At 41.4% G+C, this 20,464-nt stretch overlaps 1 protein-coding gene across 2 annotated transcripts; it reads right to left on the bottom strand.

Moving 5' to 3' along the window:
* Positions 1-3,057: 3,057 nt before the first annotated feature.
* On the bottom strand, positions 3,058-17,002 carry eomes (eomesodermin). 2 transcript variants are annotated; one of them, XM_062984616.1, is made up of 6 exons: positions 16,150-17,002; positions 9,921-10,075; positions 7,175-7,296; positions 6,740-6,898; positions 6,413-6,474; positions 3,058-4,656 (listed from the first exon to the last, which is right to left on the bottom strand). In XM_062984616.1, the coding sequence occupies exons 1-6, from the start codon at positions 16,884-16,886 to the stop codon at positions 3,978-3,980; spliced, it is 1,914 nt and encodes a 637-aa protein (XP_062840686.1). In that variant the 5' UTR covers positions 16,887-17,002; the 3' UTR covers positions 3,058-3,977. The 2 variants fall into 2 exon arrangements, with proteins under 2 accessions (XP_062840686.1, XP_008119772.3); XM_008121565.3 differs by having other exon boundaries at positions 3,058-4,713; positions 16,150-17,000.
* Positions 17,003-20,464: the final 3,462 nt, after the last annotated feature.

The raw sequence follows: 20,464 nt of genomic DNA, 5'->3' as shown, positions 1-20,464 counted from the left end.
CTCGTTGCTTTTTTTTGGTAAAAAGCGGCAGGGCTACGATCCGCTCCCCTCCGAAAACCAAAGGCGCAAATCTGCGCGCCTCCAGAGACATTCAAACCATGAAAGCTGAGGAGGGTTGGGCGCAAGACTCCCTTTTAAGCCTCCGGAGGCTCCCAAAGAGTCTTCCCTGCTCGGCGCTAAGGATGGGGGAACCAGCCTAGAAAACTGGTTGGCGTTTTAGGCTTCGGAGGGCTGGTTTAGAGTCTCCACTTAGCTAAGGAAACCCGCGAGATGATCTTGAACAAGTCATTCTCTCAACTTCAGGGGAAGGCGAAGGCAAAAGAATAAATCTAGCAAAGGAAAACATCTCGATAGGGCGCCGCAAGTGGGAAACAACTCCAAGGCACACAACAACAAGTCGTTATCACAGAGGAAGAGACCAGACAGACAAAGAGTGATTCTTTCTCAATCAACTTTTTAAATTGCCTCCAACAGGAAAGGATTAACCTGGGAGACCAAACTCCGAAATTCCATTGGAATGGACTCCAGGCATCTCCAGATTGGGTAACAAACCTTCATAATATTTAAACCTCATCACCTAGGGCCCTTCCACACAGCCCTACATCCCAGAATATCAAGGCAGAAAATCCCACATTATCTAATTGTAGACTCAGATAATCCAGTTCAAAGCAGATATTGTGGGATTTTCTGCCTTGATATTCTGGGATATAGGGCTGTGTGGAAAGGCCCCTAGATCCTATTGGCAGTCTTACTATATAAAATCAGTTGGGTCTACCTACTTGCAGTCTCACAGGCCCACAGTTACTGTATATACTCGAGTATAAGCCTAGTTTTTCAGCCTTTAAGACTGAACCCCCCCCCCCTCGGCTTATACTCGGGTGAGGGTCCTGGTTGGCTTATATTTGGGTCAGCTTATACTCGAGAATATATGGTACATTAATTATTTTTCTCTATTATTATTGGTTTTATTACATTTATTATTTTTCTCTATTATTGTTGCTACTATTACATTTATTTTACTCTATTTTTATTATTATTATTATTATTAATACATTTATTATTTCACTCTGATCTTATTATTGCATTTATTATTTTACTCTATTTATTATTACTTGTATTATTTTCCTGTATTTATTATTATATATGTATTATTTTACTCTATTATTATTAAAAGGATACATAAGCACATTTACATTGAAGAAGATGAGAATAATGATTTGATCAGAGTTGGACAGTCTTATCTTAAATTTGAGCTTTATGTAAATATTCAAAAACATTTAACCTACTGATGCCTCAATTAATGTAATTTTATTGGTATCTATTTTTATTTCTGAAATTTACCACCCTCGGCTTATACTGGAGTCAATGTTTTCCCATTTTTTTGTGGTAAAATTAGGTGCCTCGGCTTATATTCGTGTAGGCTTATACTTGAGTATATATGGTAATTTCATGGATCTGCTCCAGTGGGGACAAACCAGTAAGACACCAGCCCATAGTGCCCTAAGCTACCTTATCTTCTCCTCTTTACTTAGGCCTCTCCCATATAAATAAAATTCCACATTATCTGCTTTGAACTGGAATATATGGTAGTGTGGACTCAGATAACCCAGTTCAAAGCAAATATTGTGAGATTTTCTGCCTTGATATTCTGGATTATATGGCTGTGTGGAAGGACCCTTAGATACAGTGACACCTTTACCAACTTGGGACAGCCGGGAAAAAAACTAGGGAAAAAACTAGGCCATGGTATTTTGCTCAGAATTAAATGAGGAGGGGATTTGGACGGTATATTTCCGTTGAACTTTAGAAGGAACTTTTTCTGTAGCAACTGTTGAGCAATGGAACCAATGGCCTAGAAATGTAGAAGAGACTCCTCCTTCAAAAGCAGCACCTATCTGCTGTGGATCCATTCAGACCCTATGAATTATATTACACATATCCAACACAGGGACCAAGAAGGAGAAAGCACAGAGACATGGTGGTTCCCTGTGTGCACTCCAATGGAGAGGTACAGGGAGCCCCACTAAAAGGCACCTATGTCTATGGTGGCCATCAAAATATCTACTGCCCAACCATAGCTCTGCCACATCTTGTATCCAGACTGATGCTTCCCTGGTTATTCCTTATTCTTGGATGATTCCTACTATACTTTGTGAGAACATCTGATCAGTTGAAAATTTCTTAAAGGCTTTCATGGCCAGAATCACTGGATTGCCGTGAGTTTTCCAGGCTGTATGGCCATGTTCCAGAAGCATTTTCTCCTGAGGTGGCCAATTGAATCATTCACACCTGTCTCAAACAAACAATAGTTCTTTCCCCCACCCTGAACATTTCACAGATATACATACCCCACTTGTCTCGATTCTAACAGATCTCACAACCTCTGAGGATGCCTGCTATAGATGCAGGCCAAACATCAGGAGAAAATGCTTCCGAAACATATCCATACAGCCCAGAAAACTCACAGCAACCCAACTTCTTAAAAATTCAAGTGGGGAAATTCTGTATTGGAAAGTTTGGAAAATTACCCTTTTGCTGTCTAGGTGCATTTATTATGTGTCTTCAAGTCTTGCAATCTCAAGGCATATTTTTTTCAGAGGATGGTTGCCAATTAATTTCCAAGGCCAAGCAGGAATTTAAACTCTGGTCTCCCAGAATCATAATTCAACACTCAAACCACTACACCATGCTGGACCCCCACCATGCCCATTTATAGTAATACAGTAGAATCTCACTTATCCAACATTCTGGATTATCCAACGCATTTTTGTAGTCAATGTTTTCAATATATTATGATATTTTGGTGCTAAATTCATAAATACAGTAATTCCTACATAGTATTGCTGCATACTGAACAACTTTTTCTGTCAAATTTGTTGTTAAACATGATGTTTTGGTGCTTAATTTGTAAAATCATAACATAATTTGATGTTTAATAGGCTTTTCGTTAATCCCTCCTTATTATCCAACATTCTGCTGGCCCGTTTATGTTGGATAAGTGAGACTCTACTGTATATACCATTGTATATTTACACCAAAATAGTAAGAAACAGCTCCTACCGTTGCAACACGTTTATTAAAAACCATATATATACAGGCAAAGGTCCTCCCCAAATAAAACTAATGCTTTGTTTTTAAAAGTCTTTTGCCACTTCAACAGCATCTCATAAAATTATTTACAAACTGAGCAACAGGAGTCACAACACACTTTCCATTTAGAAGAGCTGAAACATACATTCACCACCTACCAATAAATAGATAATTTAATGTGCACAGGGGCAACAGTGCCCATTGTCTGATCAAACGGTTGTTTAAAGGAGAAACTCCCAATAATACACACCATCTTCACATACCCAGATTCACTGCCATTACTAGAACTATAATAATTATTTTTTGGTCATAGTCTACGATATACCTAGACACAGAGCTGTACATGTAACATTGTATTTTGTTTGCCTTACCTTCACAGGTTTCTCTCTCTGCCAACGCATTTAACGTCTAGTTGGCCAAGACAAAGGAATTTTTAATCCCTAAAAAAATTGTTGTTCTTGTGAATTCAGAAGAATTTTTCTATAGTTAAAATATCAGTTCTGAATATTTACTGCTACAACAAATCAATTTTTTTTCAAGCCTGCTTTCTCCTTAACTCAGGGAAAGTTCATAAGACTTTGCTACAGGCTGAACTGTGTGCCTGTCCACTAAGAAAGCCTCATTGAATAGCAAGATAGCTTTTAGACCTTTTCCTTCAAGTTTTCATCAAGGAGTTGGGAGACAGATCCATAGTGCTATCCTGCTTGTTCCTTTTCCCTGTAAAAATCAGTCAAAAGCTTTGGCACCTTCTCTCTAGAATTGCACAAGAACGTCTCAGAAGGTGGAAGGAGCATTGATGCCACACATCTCTACACCACCACTGAGGAAGAATGACAATATATAATATAAAACAGGTTTTAACCCAAGATCTGGCCTCTAAGTCCCTTTTAAGAACTGGTATAAAAAGCATAGTACCCCATGCCTTTTGCGGTGTCTTTTCCATAGTCCTCTGCATTAATGTCCTCACACTTCATCGTGGGAGAGTTTTCATTGCTGGATGTGCTGGGGGAAAGCCTTCGCCTTTTGCAAGCCCCAGTGTAGACCCCAGAATCATTGGAATCTAGAGACTTGATGGATGGCGGGGTCTCTATCCAGGATGACCCAATTTCTTCCTTCACCTTCTCCTTGGGAAGCAGGTCTTCAGAGAAACCAGGCGGGCTGGTTCTTGAGGTCCAAGGTAAGCCAGCAGACATTTTCCTCTGATAGGAACCTCTGCTCCCCCATCCTGCCATAGGGGAGAATGTTGGGTCAGGATAATATCCCAAGGCATGGGAAGTCTGGAGGGGAAGGGATTTGATACCATAGGGAAGTAAGGTACTAGAGGAATAGTCAGTTTCGTAGGAGTTCATGTCCAGTTTGTTGGCTCCAGCTTGCTGGACTGGAGTGACAAACCATCTTTGGGGGGGATTGGTCACCTCTTCATTCTGCTGAGGGGACAGCAGGCCGTTGGTTTGAGGGACAGTCCTTTCCCCATTATAGAATCTAGCAGGTGGCAGATTGTTGACAAATTGTTCCTGGAAGAAGGGCTGAACGCTGTACCGGGCTCCTGGGACGATCTGGTGGGATCTAGGAGAATCCGTGGGAGATGGAGTTAATCTGTCATTTTCTGAAGCTGTGTACATGCTACAAATATAAGAGAGAAATGCTAAGATGTTTTTGCTCTTTACCATATATTAAGCTCGCAGTAACATGCACTAAGGGTAGGGTAAAATCATGTTCATTCATTCAGGCTCAAAGATTTTTAAGTCAATCCCAAGTTAGGAGCAATTTTGTATTGGTTTTGACTACATGAAGTGCACTCCTGTTGATCCTATCAGTTAAAATATGAAATCTATCTCTAAAACACAAGGCAAATATTCGCTCTCCCTTTGAACAGATTCAGAAAATCTTTGAAAAGATTCAGAGGGCTCTGAAATATATTGCATATGCAAGCCATAAATCTGTGACTTTTGCCACAAGAAGTATAATAGATAAAGGTAAAGGTTTCCCCTGACGTTAAGTCCAGTCATGTCTGATTCTGGGGTGTGGTGCTCATCTCCATTTCTAAGCTGAAGAGCTGGCGTTGTCCATAGACACCTCTAAGGTCATGTGGCCGGCATGACTGCATGAAGCGCCGTTACCTTCTTGCTGGAACGGTTCCTATTGATCTATTCACATTTGCATGTTTTCGAACTGCTAGGTTGGCAGAAGCTAGAGCTAACAGCAGGCGCTCATGCTGCTCCCAGGGTTTGAACCTGGGACCTTTCGGTCTGCAAGTTCAGCAGCTCAGTGCTTTAACACACTTCACCACCGGGGCTACTATAATAGCTACTATAAATTCTTGAACATCCTTCTGAAATATCAAAGATTCAAGATATTAAAGTCTATAATGGTTTTAACTATCTTTATGCTGTGTTTTCCTGTAAATAAGACAGTGTCTTATATTATTTTTTGCTCCCAAAGATGTACTAGGTCTTATTTTGAGGGGATGTCTTATTTTTCCATGAAGAAGAATTCACATTTATTGTTGAACAAAAAATGAACATTTGTTATATAGGTTTATGTGCAAGGTTTTTTGGATGAATGGTTTTAAGCACTTTATAAGTTTTAAATTTGTATATTGCTTAATTGTTTTGAATTGTTCTATGTTTTTTTCTTCTGTATTCTTTATCGGCATTGAATTTTGCCAGATTTGTAAGCCGCCTTGAGTCCCCTCAGGTGAGAAAGGCGGGATTAGAAGTGATGTAAATAGACAGCATTTTTTAAAATCTGACCAAAACTGCTGGCACATTTAGAATGATTTCTGAGGAGTCCAAATAAGATCTTAACCCACAGCTAAATTATTGAACTTTCTAACACTTTATCTATATGTATGTATGTATGTCATAATTTTATACAGTACATATTGACTGATCAGTAATCTCACTGAGTTCATTACATTTACTCACAGGAATGTGCACTTTGGATTTTAGTATTAGATAACTTATGTGCTGGGGAAAACACATTCCCTTTCATTTACAGCAAAATATGAAAATATTTTCTTTAAAAGTATGGTTAACTGAGTTTAATATAAATGGGTTTAAGTTGGGAGAAATGAAAAGTGATATGCATTGTTTGATTTTTGTATAATGGCGACACTGAATATTTCCCAAATTTGGAAGCCGCTCTGAGTCCTCCTTGGGGTGAAATAGAGCAGGGTAGAAATAAAGTACATTAATAAATAAAATTAGTAAGTGTGGCTTATTGCTAACTAGTCATAGAAGCCTTTTTTAAAATAAAAATTTAATTCAAAGTTTCTACAATATAATCAACTATTTTATGTAGAAATAAGAATTCTACTTACGAATCATAGTTGTCCCGGAAGCCTTTTGCAAAAGGATTGTGATCAATTTTAAGTTGTGTGATCTGGAAAATAAAATAGCATTGTCTATTAGATACGTCTCATAAAATAATAATGCCTATAAACAGGGTGTCTCAAAAAATCCAAAGAAATACATGCCAAAGAGCTGTTTTAATAGTTCTGTTAAAAGAGATTTGTGAAAATATAGAATTTACAATTAACATTAATATTAAAACTAACATCTGCTTCTCACCCTATTTCTCTTAATTTAAGAGTGTATTTACATACTTACAGAGAACTTAATTAAAAATCCACAAATGTTATCCTTACATCTGTGTTCTGATATGCAGTGACAGCTATGAACTGTGTTTCAGGGAAGTTAAAGGTCTGCGTCTTAGAGGAATCATTCATATCTTCGACGCCATCTTCTGTCACTTCCACAATGTGAAGTCGAGGCTGATATTTGTGCAGAGACTGAAGAACAATCATCTAAAAGAACAAGATTCCCAATTTAACCTTTGAGAGTCAAGCCACTGTCTAGTTTGAAGAAAGTCTGGTCAAAATAAAAAATAATAATCTATCAAAATTTTCAGAAGTGCTTTCTACATGCCTCCTGCCTTTAAAGTCTTATTGCAACAAGTTCAGAGAAGCCCAATTCACCATAGGCCAAGTTACAAATCCCACTCAAACAAATTCACAGCAATTTGAGTATTTTCTAGATCTTAATTCAACTGAGGAAATGAACTCTTAAGTGGACAGTTTTACCTGTGTGTTATTGTTATTGGCTCCTTTATTATTGGTCAGTTTCAGTTTTCCAAAAGAGATTTCTTGCCTCATCCAATGAGCTCCTGTGTTGGGAGATTCGGGATGAACATAAACCTTGTTGCCTGTTAAGAGAATGAAGAAAAAAGAGGGAGGGATCAGAAAAAAAGTCTGTTTTGTCCTCCCAACCTGCACAAGAATGTGATTGCCATATCTCAAAGGTAGATACAATAAGAGGAAGGTGTTCATAAGCTTCTGCCACAGAGCCAAGAATGGGATTAAAGCAGTCCTTGAATATTTTGCACATTAAACTAGTATGCCAAGAGCTTGCAGAATATGTAATAACATCAGGTATATATAGAGAAAGCCTTCCTTTTGCATTTATTCATTTGTGGAACACAAGTCATTCAGACTCACCCAAGAAATATGATCCTCCCTAGCATTCACATACCAGTACAAAGTTTGCCACCTTGGATTAAGACATAAATCCCAGAAATGGTGTGTGTGAGGAAGGTAAATACTAGGGAGATTAGTCCCCCAAAATATGTCAAAATTGGATCATAAATTCAAAATTGTTTTAATGTCTTGAAAATTGTTGAGAGAAAATTTTAGTGGAGTATCGTTATCAGTTTTTTCTATTTAACCTTGAGGGATTGTTATTGAGACCTGTATGTTAATAATAAAAATATAATATAATATAATATAATATAATATAATATAATATAATATAATATAATATAATATAATGGTGCTCCATGCAGTCATGCCAGCTCTTCGGCTTAGAAACCAACTCCCAGAGTCAGACCTAAGTAGACTTAATGTCAGGGGAAAACTTTTATCTTTACCGAATATAATAAAATTATAATAAACATTTTTAAAAAAATACAGAATTGGACCTTTTCAGCTCCCTAAGGATTTATCCACCGGAAATGTACTTATATGATAATTATTTTCATAGAATCATAGAGTTGGAAGAGACCTCATGGACCATCCAGTCCAACTCAATGCCAAAAAGCAGAAAAATCGAATTCAAAGCACCCCAAGAGATGGCCATCCAGCCTCTGTTTAAAAGCCTCCGAAGAAGGAGTCTCCACCACACACTGAGGAAAAGATTTCCACTGCTAAACAACTCTCACAGTTAGGAAGTTATTTTGTTAAGGGTCCTCTAAATGTTTCCAACTTCAGCTGAAGGAAAATGCTAAAGATTTTTTAAGTGTAATTCATTTTGTTTACATTCAAGAAAATTTTTTTTTATGCCAAACTGCCTGACAACTTCCACAGCCTAAAAACAATTTTGGGATCTCTCCCCATAAGTAGATGGGGAGAGAAGATTGCTACAAAGGGTATTACCGATAAATAAAGGACACATAGTAAGTAGGAATTCCTATAGCAGTGCTGGCCAAACTATGACACACGTGTCAGCACTGACACGCCTAGGCATTTTTGCTGACACACTGCCGCATTGGATGACTACGTCTTTTCTGGCCAAATTTGGTGTGATTTTGTCCAGTGGTTTTGTTGTTTACTCCATGCGAATTATGCACTATATATATATATATATAATTCTATTATTATTGTAGTATATTATCATATTATTACTATTAAATTATTATTATATTATTCATTATTCATGACTACATTGAAACTACAATAGAGAGAAATCAGCATGGAAACTGCAAGAGGTACCATAGATTGTTGTACATAGAAATAATGGTAATAAATAGTTTTTGATTTATTAAATACAGTTATATACAGTAGAGTCTCACTTATCCAACACTCACTTATCCAATGTTCTGGATTATCCAACACATTTTTGTAGTCATTGTTTTCAATACATCGTGATATTTTGGTGCTAAATTCGTAAATACAGTAATTACGTACTACTTAGCATTACTGTGTATTGAACTACTTTTTCTGTCGAATTTGTTTTATAACATGATGTTTTGGTGCTTAATTTGCAAAATCATAACCTAATTTGATGTTTAATAGGCTTTTCCTTAATCTCTCCTTATTATCAAACATACAGTAGAGTCTCGCTTATCCAACATAAACGGGCCGGCAGAACGTTGGATAAGCGAATATGTTGGATAATAAGGAGGGATTAAGGAAAAGCCTATTAAAAATCAAAATAGGTTATGATTTTACAAATTAAGCACCAAAACATCATGTTATACAACAAATGTGACAGAAAAAGTAGTTCAATATGCAGTAATGCTATGTAGAAATTATTGTATTTACGAATTTAGCACCAAAATATCACAATGTATTGAAAACACTGACTACAAAAATGCGTTGGATAATCCAGAACGCTGGATAAGCGAGTGTTGGATAAGTGAGACTCTACTGTACTACTTAGCATTACTGTGTATTGAACTACTTTTTCTGTCAAATTTGTTTTATAACATGATGTTTTGGTGCTTAATTTGCAAAATCATAACCTAATTTAATGTTTAATAGGCTTTTCCTTAATCTCTCATTATCCAACATATTCGCTTATCCAACGTTCTGCCGGTCCGTTTATGTTGGATAAGCGGGACTCTACTGTATTACAATTATACGTTTTTGTTATTTAAACTATACATATTGCGAAATTATGGTTTTTTTTTCTCGAAGTGACACGCCACCTGAGTCATTATAGGTTTTTTGGTGAATTTTCACACACCAAGCGCAAAAGCTTGCCCATCATTGTCCTATAGGATTGTTCTGCCTGCCATAAAAAGAAGATATTGAGGCACTTCAGTCTCCTTACCTTGCATGTTGTTGTCGGCCTTGCCACAGGTCACCCACTTTCCCCCTTGGAAGCGCCAGTGGTTGGGGTCTGCCAGTATCACCTCCACAAAGACATTGTAGTGGGCAGTGGGGTTGAGGCCTGTGATGTTGAAGCTCAGGAAGGGAAACATCCGCCTGAGAATTGGGGAGAGGAGACAGAGAGGTAATGCTTTGGGGGGCTTTCAAGAAAATGGAGAGGAGGAGAGGTCGCCTGTGCCAGGTCTGTGCCAGGCACCCCCCACTGGCATCCTTGGCAGCCTCTCTGGCCTTGGCTAGCACCTGGGCGGGAGAAGGGAACACAGATGGCAGACTCCCCTCCTGGGTTTTATATTTAGAGAGAAGCTCTGGCTCTGAGTCTCCCTCTGTCTAAAGGCTGCTGGAAAAAGAAAAAGAAATAGAGGAGCCACCCCAAGATCTGGCTTGCTCTGGTCTCTAAAGAAGTAGGAACATCTGACCCTTGCCCCCAATTCCAGTTTAGCAACAGACATCTCCCCACCCATTTTAGTTTTTACCCCCTTCCTCCAACACACACTCTTTTAGGGGATTATTTCAGGAAATCACACATCTCACCCCTTTCACTGGCCAACACACATTCTGTTGTCTCAATTGTTAGTTACATTTGACTTGATTTCAAAAATGGCACTGGTTTCACCCTATCAGGTCTAGTTCTTGAGATACAAAACATAAATAAATATAAATAAACTTTATTTATGTCCTCCATCATCTCCCATAGAGACTTGGGACAGCTTTTAAAAACACACAATGGTGCCATACGACACATAAAATGCAATACAACAACATATAAAATCAATAGCACATTACATAAAATTAACTTCGCCATTTACCATGCTAACTGCCCACCCATAGAAAATAATGATAGCTATATATAAGAAACTAGAGCTGATGTGGTCCATTCAATGCAACCAGTGCCCAGAACCCCAGGAAAAGGCCTAAAAACCAAGACACCATGATTTTTTTTGGGGATGTGTAATTTCTTTAGGTAGCAGGAGAAGAGTTTTGGAAAGAGATCTTGTTGGCCTCAGTTTCCCCTTCCTTCTCTCAATCTGGAAGGTGCTACAAAATAAGGATACAGAAGGCAATGCCTTTCCATTTTGCAGCACTGAGTGTCCTGTTCACATTTATGGCTCCGGAAAGGCTAGAAGTCTTTCCCTCCAAAAATGTAAAAATTGCTTAATTTTCTTTTTAAATTAAAAAATTTGAAAGTGGAGATAAAGAGGTTATGACATTCAAAGGTAGTGCTTTCCTTTGATAAATGAAAATTTCAAGTCCAAGTTCAGCTGGGTTGCTGTGAGTTTTTTCAGGCTGTATGGCCATGTTCCAGAAGCATTCTCTCCTGACGTTTTGCCCACATCTATGGCAGGCATCTTCAGAGGTTGTGAGGTCTGTTAGAAATGATGCAAGTGGGGTTTATACATCTGTTGAATATCCCTGGGGCAAGTATGAATGTTGCAATTGATCACCTTGATTAGCATCAAATGGCCTTGCCAGCTTCAAAGCCTGACTGCTTCCTGCCTGGGAAAATTATATTTATTTAACTAAATCAATCAATTATTTAATGATTAAATTAAGTAATATCTGTGGAAAGTCCAGGGTGGGAGAAAGAACTCTTTTCTGCCTGAGGCAAGTGAATATTTCAGTTGGTCATCTTGATTAGCATTGAATAGTCTGGCAGCTTCAAAGCCTGGCTGCTTCCTGCCTGGGAAAATTATATTTAATTAAATCAATCAATTAATTAAATTAATGATTAAATTAATCAGTATCTGTGGAAAGTCCAGGGTGAGAGAAAGAATGTTTGTCTGCCTGAGGCAAGTGTGAATATTTCAGTTGGCCACCTTGATTAGCATTGAATAGCCTGGCTGCTTCCTGCCTGGGGAAATCCTTTGCTGGGAGGTGTTAACTGGCTCCGATTGTTTCTTGTCTGGAATTCCCGTGTCTTCTGGGTATTGTTCTTTATTTACTGTCCTGATGTTTTGACACAGAAGACTATGATAGGTGATGCCTTTCAGTTCTAGAGTCGTTTTGCAGTACTGAGTGTCCAGTTTACTTTTAAGGCTCAGGAAATCAAATTGCCTTAAAGGCAAGGAGTCTTTCCCTTCAAAAATGTAAGAATTGCTTTTTTTTCTTTTTAAATTAAAATTTGGAAAATGGAGATAAAGTGGTTACGAAATTCAAAGGTAGTGCTTTCCTTTGATAAATGAACATTTCAAGTCCAAGGTCAGCTCTTCCACTGACTGCGATTGAATGAAAGAGTAACGAGTTTGAGGTTATTTAAAATCAAGTCGGGATGAAACAGTTTTGAAGAAGTTAATTCTGAGTAGCCAGCAAGGGAAAAAGTCAAGTGTGGCGAAGATTTTGGTTCATAGAGGGATCCTCTGCATCGTGACTCCTGAATACAGCTTGTTGCACTCTCTGGGGCTTAACCCTCATGTAGATCCAAAGGTACCCTTGCTGAATGGTAAAAATCAACATTATTGTAACTATGTCGAAAAGGGTTTAAATCCCCGCTCGGCCATGAAACCCTGGAGAAACTACATGCTCTCACCAGAGGAAAAACAGTAATCAGTTTGTCAGAAAGTCGTCTTAAATTAAAAACGACTTGAAAAAATTCGGAGAGGACTACCATTTGCAATGGAGGGGAAGACTTATGATATTCGAGAAATAGTCAGAACAGCTGCAGAAGAATCGAGACCGGGGTTATTAGAGTATGGCCACGCTCCAGAAGCATTCTCTCCTGACGTTTCGCCCACATCTATGGCAGGCATCCTCAGAGGTTGTGAAGTCTGTTGGAAATGAGGCTAGTGTGGTTTATATATCTGTGGAATTTCCTTGGGGCAAGTGTGAATGTTGCAATTGGCCACCTTGATTAACATCAAATGGCCTTGCAGCTTCAAAGCCTGGCTGCTTTCTGTCTGAGGAATTATATTTAATTAATTAATTAATTAAAGTAACAATTAATTAAATTTAATACATTAATAAATTAATGTATTTAATAATTTTTATTAATTAAATTATACATGTGAAATCTTTTTTTTAAAACACCTTGTAGATCCAGCCTCAGCCAAGCTACAATTCCCAGGATTCCACAGCATGGAACTCTAGCAGTATCAATATGCTAAAAATGTTAATGGATTGTCAATGGTGGGTGGGCTCACTTTGCCTCCTGGCAACCAATATTTTGAGAAATAGTCCATCACTTTGACAGAGCAGACTAAAGACCTTGGCTGGATCCACATAGGCCATATAAGGCAGCTTGGATTGTAGCTCCAGCCTCAGTCAAACTACAGCTCCCAGGATGTGTCAGTCAAGTGGTGTTAAATACTGTCTCCCAAAAGGAGTTGCTTTAGTCTCGGATCAAGAACATAAAACGTACAACAAAAGAGGGTTAAAGATAGTTTTAAGGCTAACAATAAGACCATCAAGAACTGGGAAGCCCTGGAATATTCCACCTGGAGATCAGTTGTGACCAACAAAGCTACGGATTTTGAAGCGGGAGGAATAGAAATCGAAAGGCAGTCCCCAAGTTATAGGTTCTGTAGGTTTGTTCTTAAATCGCTGTTGGGTTTCATCCCTGAACTGCACAAGTCTCTTGCGTCATCAAGTTTCCAGTCCTCAATGAGTAGCTATGGCTAAGCTAAGGGATTCCTCTCCCCATGTTCCTATGCATGTTTCCCAAAAAAGGGCTTTGTATTTCCTCTTGCTAGCCATGTAGTAACGGAATTCTGTGAGGAAATTGTTATTTAAGTTTTATTGCCCTGGTATGAGCATGTAGCCATTCGCCATTTTTCAGTCTTCTGCTTTTCTTTCTACCGATGAGGACGCACATTTTTTTCATGCAGCTACATTTTGCCTTTCTCTAGGCAAAATGTAGCGGCATGGACTTTTTACTTTTTTAAACCTCTTTAGAAGATGAGACCCAGTAAGCTAGATAGTTCCAAGACCTTTTCTATTAAGAATGTATTTCTCTTAGTTCAATACATAATTTTTGAACCTAAAGTTCTGACTCTGCAAATCCTGAGCCATCCTAAGGAATAGGAGCTTATTCCAGCTCATCGCAGGTAAGTTTCTTGCGGTTATGAAGTTTACTTCTGGTACTCTGCTATATTTATGGTGGAATCACTACAACTGAGGGTTATTTTGAGCCTAACAGCTCAGATTCGCCAACAGTTACATCTGTATATAAGTCGGAACAGGTACATTTTAAATGTAACTTCAGCCAAATATATATATGTGTGTGTGTGTGTGTGTGTGTGTATACCTAGCTTTGGATAGTATAGTGCTGTTTTATGTCAATTGGTGTTGTTATTGATATTTATAATTGCTGATGTATTGTGTGGCACCATTATGTGCTGTTCAGTAAGCCACCCCAGTCCTTTTTGGGAGATGGCAGGATATAAATAAAGCTGTTATTATTAGGAAGGGGTGACACGAGGGACCGCCTAGGACGGGGTTGCTGTGAGTTTTCCGAGCTGAATGGCCATGTTCCAGAAGTATTCTCTCCTGACGTTTCACCCACATCCATGGCAGGCATCCTCAGCGGTTGTGAGGTCTGTTGGAAACTAGGCAAGTGAGGTTTATATATCTGTGGAAGGTTCAGGGTGGGAGAAAGAACTCTTTTTTGTTGGATGCAAATGTGAATGTTGCAATTGGCTACTTTAATAGCCTTGCAGATTCAAAGCCTGGCTGCTCCTGTCTGGGTGAATCTTTTGTTGGGAGGTGTTAGCTGGCCCTGATTATTTCATGCCTGGAATTCCTCTGTTTTCAAAGTGTTCTTCTTTATTTACTGTCCTGATTTTAGAGTTTTTAATACTGGAAGCCAGATTTTGTTCATTTTCATGGCTTCCTCCTGCGAAATTGTTCACATGCTTGTGAATTTAGTTGTTAGAGTGGTCCAGCATTTCTATGTTCTCAAATAATATGCTGTGTCCAGGTTAGTGCAACAAGTTTTTTTTTCTGGTGTCAGGAGCGACTTGAGAAACTGTAAATCGCTTCTGGTGTGAGAGAACTGGCCGTCTCCAAGGACTTTGCCCAGGGGACACTCGGGTTTTTCTGATGTTTTACCATCCTTATGGGAGGCTTCTCTCCTGTCCCCACACGGAGCTATAAGAGGGAGCTCATCCGCCTGTTCTGCTATGACTGACTTCTCTGGTTGAGCTAGTCTGCAGTGTCTTTCATGTTCCTCGATTGTGTTTGAAGCTGCAAGGCCATTCAATGCTAATCAAGGTGGCCAATTGCAACATTCACACTTGTCACACCCTGGATATTATTCCACGGATATATAAACCTCCCTTGCTTAGTTTCCAATATACCTTATAACCTCTGGGGATGCCTGCCATAGATGTGGGCAAAACGTCAGGAGAGAATGTTTCTGGAACATGGCCATGCAGCCCGGAAAACTCACAGCAACCCAACAGGAGGAATGCTTGAAAGCTGCAGTCTGTGCTTTAAGGTAAAGGTAAAGGTTTCCCACTGACGTTAAGCCCAGTCGTGTTGGATTCAGGCGGTTGGTGCTCATCTCCATTTCTAAGCCGAAGAGCCGGAGCTGTCAGTAGACACCTCCAAGGTCATGTGGCTGGCATGACTGCATGGAGCGCCTTTACCTTCCCGCTAGAGTGGTACCTATTGATCTACTCACATTTGCATATTTTCGAACTGCTAGGTTGGCAGGAGCTGGGGCTAACAGAGGGCGCTCATTCCGCTCCCCGGATGTGAACCTGGGACCTTTTGGTCCGCAAGTTCAGCAGCTCAGTGCTTTAACACACTGTGCCACCAGGGGCCCCAACCTAGCAGTTTGAAAACATGCAAATGTGAGTAGATCAATAGGTACCGCTCCGGCAGGAAGACAACAGCAGTCATGCCGGCCACATGACCTTGGAGGTGTCTACTGACAGCTCCGGCTCTTCGGCTTAGAAATGGAGATGAGCACCAACCCCCAGAGTCGGTCATGACTAGACTTAACGTCAGGGGAAAACCTTTTCCTTGGTTGGCAGAAAGTCTGTGCTTTGGAAAGAGGCAAAATCTCGCCAGGGAATATCTTCTATAATGTGGCCCTTCCTGTTTATTAAATGCTTCGGGGACATGGCCATACAGCCCGGAAAACTTACAGCAACCCAGTGACTCCGCAATGACAACCTCTTGTGACAATGTGCATCCCTTCCCGGTACCAGAACATCCCTCTCGTCCTGTCTTACCTGCCCTGCTTGGTGATGATCATCTCGGTCTGATGCCGGTGGAACTTGAGCCAGAGCGGCCGGTTGCAGAGGAAGACCTGGGCGCGCATCCCTCCGGCGACAGCCAGGGCGCCCAGCCCGCCGCAGGAGGCGCCCGCCGAGGCCGGGTAAGGCCCGTAGAGGGAGCCGGGAGGGGCGCCTTGGCCGTACTGGTAGGCGCCGGCGAAGGGGGTCCTGCTGGCGAAGCTGGACGGAGCCGAGAGGACGGAGCCGTAGGGATAGCGCGCCCCTCCGTTGCCCACTCCGCCGCCTCCTCCTGCTCCTCCTCCGGAGGGATACATGGCTCCGGATTGCCCGCTTCCCGCAGAATATGGGAAAAGGGCGCACGGGCCGCCCAGCTCCGCGCCTCCAGGAGGCCCCGGAGACTGCAAGTAGTACCTCTCCGGACTTAAGCCGTCCAAAGAGTAGCGGGAAGGAGCAGGAGGAGGAGGCGGCGGCGGAGGAGGGGGAGGGAGGGTTTCCTCCTCGGCTGGGCAAGGAGAAGCTTTCCGACCGGAGTCTTTGGTAGTGAAATGGGACACCTCCGCTTCCTCCGCCGCCGCGTCTCCCAACATCCCCGACGCGGCGTTAAACTTTTTGCTCGAGCCTTTCTCCAAGTCCAGCCGCGGGGAAGGAGGGGCGCTGAGGTGCCTCCTCCCCGCGCCCTCCAAAGGGAAGAACGGGGCTCCCGGCAGCATCGGAGGCTCGCCCAACTGCATCACACCGCCAGGAGCCTCTTCCCGCCTCCGAAGTTTTAAAGCGCCCTCATTGAGACTCCTCCTCCTCCTCCCGCCCGCCGTCCCCCTCTTGGCTGGCTTCCCCTTGAATGCCAACAGCCCGCAGAGAGAGCACTTATATAGGCGCTGCTCGGGCACAGACCCCGCCCCCTCGCCCACCCTCCCCCATTGGCTGGCCTCGGAGACGCTAATTTAATTAGGCAGGGGCTAATTGGGAAGCAAGTTCACCTGCGACTCCGCTAGGCAAGACTTTCCCCGTTTTGCTTTCTTTATAATTCCCGAGACCAGAAGGCAGGTGTCTTTGGCTAGATGGACGGATGCTGCAGTCTAAATCCGAATCATTTGGTTAATGTAGACTAGGCCTGGGCAAACTTGGGACCTCCAGGTGTTTTGGACTTCAACTCCCACCATTCCTAACAACCTCAGGCTCCTTCCTTTTCCCCCTCAGCAGCTACAACCCGGAAAACTCACAGCAAGCCAGTGATTCCGGCCATGAAAGCCTTCGACAACACATTCATAGTATTATTTCCGGACCGTTTGCAGAAGGCCGGAGGTCCCATTTCAAATAAGAGAGGAAAGAAGGATCCCACCCCTCCCCCCACAAGCTAGGAATGGACTGCGCCGATCCATAGGCTCAGGCAGAGGGGAACTCGCCATGTACTCTGGAATGGGGGGATCCAAGGTGAGGCGGTTCGGGGGAAGTCAGCTTAGTTCTTTCTTCCCACCTTAAGGACAACGACGAGGCGTCTCTCTCTGTCTCTCTCTCTCTCTCTGGCCTCCACTTCAACGCCCTCCTTCCCCTTCAAAAGCGCTGAAGGGTGGGTTAGTTACGTCGGAATAATGCGCCTGACTGCGACCTGCAGAGCACTTCGCACCTTCGCCGGGATCTCCTTTGCAACCAGGCGGGAGGAGAGGCGATTGGCACTCTCTTCAGGAAGGAGATATGTACATATAATCATATAATGTGTTGTCGAAGGCTTTCATCGCCGGAATCGCTGCGTTGCTGTGAGTTTTCCGGGCTGTATGGCCATGCTCCAGAAGCATTCTCTCCTGGCGCTTCACCCACATCTATGGCAGGCATATTCAGAGGTTGTGAGGTCTGTTGGAAACTAGGCAAAGTGGGGTTTATATATCTGTGGAAAGTCCGGGTTGGGAGAAAGAACTCTTGTCTGTCGGAGGCAAGTGTGAATGTTGCCATTGCCCTTCAGGCAGGAAGCATCCAGGCTTTGACTCTGCAAGGCCATTGGGTGCTAATCAAGCTGGCCAATTGCAGCATTCGCACTTTCCTCCAACAGACAAGAATTCTTTCTCCCAACCTGGACTTTCCACAGATATATAAACCCCACTTGCCTAGTTTCCAACAGACCTCACAAGGGTGCCTTCCATAGATATGGGCAAAACTCCAGGAGAGAATGCTTCTGAAACATGGCCATACAGCCCGGAAAACTCACAGCAACCCAGATTTATATATAGGTGTGTGTCTATCTATATATCTATTTCCAAAGACCTTTTAAAGCTACAGCTCCCGTGATCTCAGAGCACAGAACCAGGAGATGTCTTCAGTGTTCAATTATGATATATAGATATATATATATATATCACACATATACATATATATGTATATATACATACACACACACACAAAGTTGAATGTATATATCCAAAGTTTTTCTCTCTATATATATATAAAGTAGGAGATGTCCTCAATACATACACACACACACACACATACACACACTATATATATATATATATATATATATATATATATATATATATATATATATATATACACACACACACACACACACACACACACACACACACACATACACACACACACACACATATACATATATATACACACACACACATATGGGATCATGGGATCTGTAGCTTTAAAAGATCTTTGGACTTCCTACCAAAGAGTGTAGCTGCCTCCTCAAAACTACAACTTTCACCATCCCGTCGCACTGAGCCTCTAAAAGTAGTGTCGAACGGTATTAATTCTACCTTGTAGATGCGCCCGTTGTCTTTCAAAGGAATGCCATGCTTATTACTCCAAAATCGACCCCAAAAAACTACTTGTTTGTAAACTCTTATATAATTTTATACAATCCACTTTGCTTGGGAGTTAGTCCCATTAAATACAACAAGGCTTACCTCTCAGCAGATTGCATTTCAAAGCTGCCTGTCTATGAGGCTGAAATGTTTCTCAAAAGAATGTTTAAAAACAATTAGCCACTTGTTTGTAAACAAGTCTCAACAAGGACAGGCAGGTCTTTGCAGAGGGATGGCCAGCGACTTTTCCCATCTGTTCCCATGCAACCATCCTTAAACAAATGGACTCATGCAAAGCTCAATGCACACCTCGAAGTGTCTTTTCTGTGTTCAGTGTCTCTTACTCCCAAGTAAGCTAAGCTTGCAGCCATCCCTTGTGCTAATATTTCTGAGTGTTTTCTCAGGTTTATTCGGAAGGATGTCCCACGCTGTTCAGTAAGTCTTTTTAGGATCTCCTTCCACGTCTTTCTTTTCTTGTGGGGATTTTTATGAGTCCTCCAGAGGAAGGACAAACCCCGAAATAGGAAACTGCTTTTGCTAGAAGGATAAGTGAAATGAGAGCAAGGACGGCGGAGCGGATCAGCGGCAAGAAGAAATAACTTCTCGCCTCCCGCTTCAAGTTTTTGTTTGTTTACAGCCTGGTTCTGGAAACCAAAGGGAGACCAGCAGAGAATTGCAAAACACAGGCTGGATGATGCAGATTAAATACAGGGAAGGGAAACCCCAAAGGCACCATTTCAGGCAAGGAGAGTCCCATCATCTTCCCAATGATGCATTGACCATATAGTGCAGCTCAAACTGCATCATTTAGCAGTGTAGATGCAGCCAGAATTAGCAAGCTAACCATGTTATTTGGGCTGGATCGAAACTATTATATAATGCAGTTTTAATTACGTTATATGGCAGTGTACATCAAGCCCAAATAACTCTATTATATGGTCAGTGTATAAGGCTGTTAGGAATTGGGTTGCTGTGAGTTTTCCGGGAGGTATGGCCATGCACCAGAAACATTCTCTTCTGATGTTTCGCCTACATCTGTGTCAGGCATCCTCAGAGTTTGTGTAGTTTATTGGAAACTAGGCAAGTGAGGTTTATCTATCTGTGGAAGGTCTAGGGTGGGAGAAAGAACTCTTGTCTGTCTGAGAAAAGTGTGAATACTGCAATTAGCACTGAATAGCCTGGCAGCTTCAAAGCCTGGCTGTTTCCTGCCTGGGGGAATCCTTTGTTGGGAGATGTTATCTGGCAATGATTGTTTCTTGTCTTGAATTCCCCTGTTTTCAGAGGTTTTTTTTTAATTACTGTTCTGATTTTAGAGTTCTTTTTTAATACTGGGAGCCAGATATTGTTCATTTTCACCATTTCCTCCTTTCTGTTGAATCTTTCTACATGCTTGTGGATTTCAATGGCTGCTCTATGTAGTCTGACATGATGGTTGTGAGAGTGGTCCAGCATTTCTGTGTTCTCAGATAATATGCTGAGCCCAGGTTGGTTCATCAAGT

Source organism: Anolis carolinensis, chromosome 6 (genome assembly GCF_035594765.1).
Source record: "Anolis carolinensis isolate JA03-04 chromosome 6, rAnoCar3.1.pri, whole genome shotgun sequence".
Taxonomy (NCBI): domain Eukaryota; kingdom Metazoa; phylum Chordata; class Lepidosauria; order Squamata; family Dactyloidae; genus Anolis; species Anolis carolinensis.
This window is presented reverse-complemented; position numbering and strand designations above follow the sequence as displayed.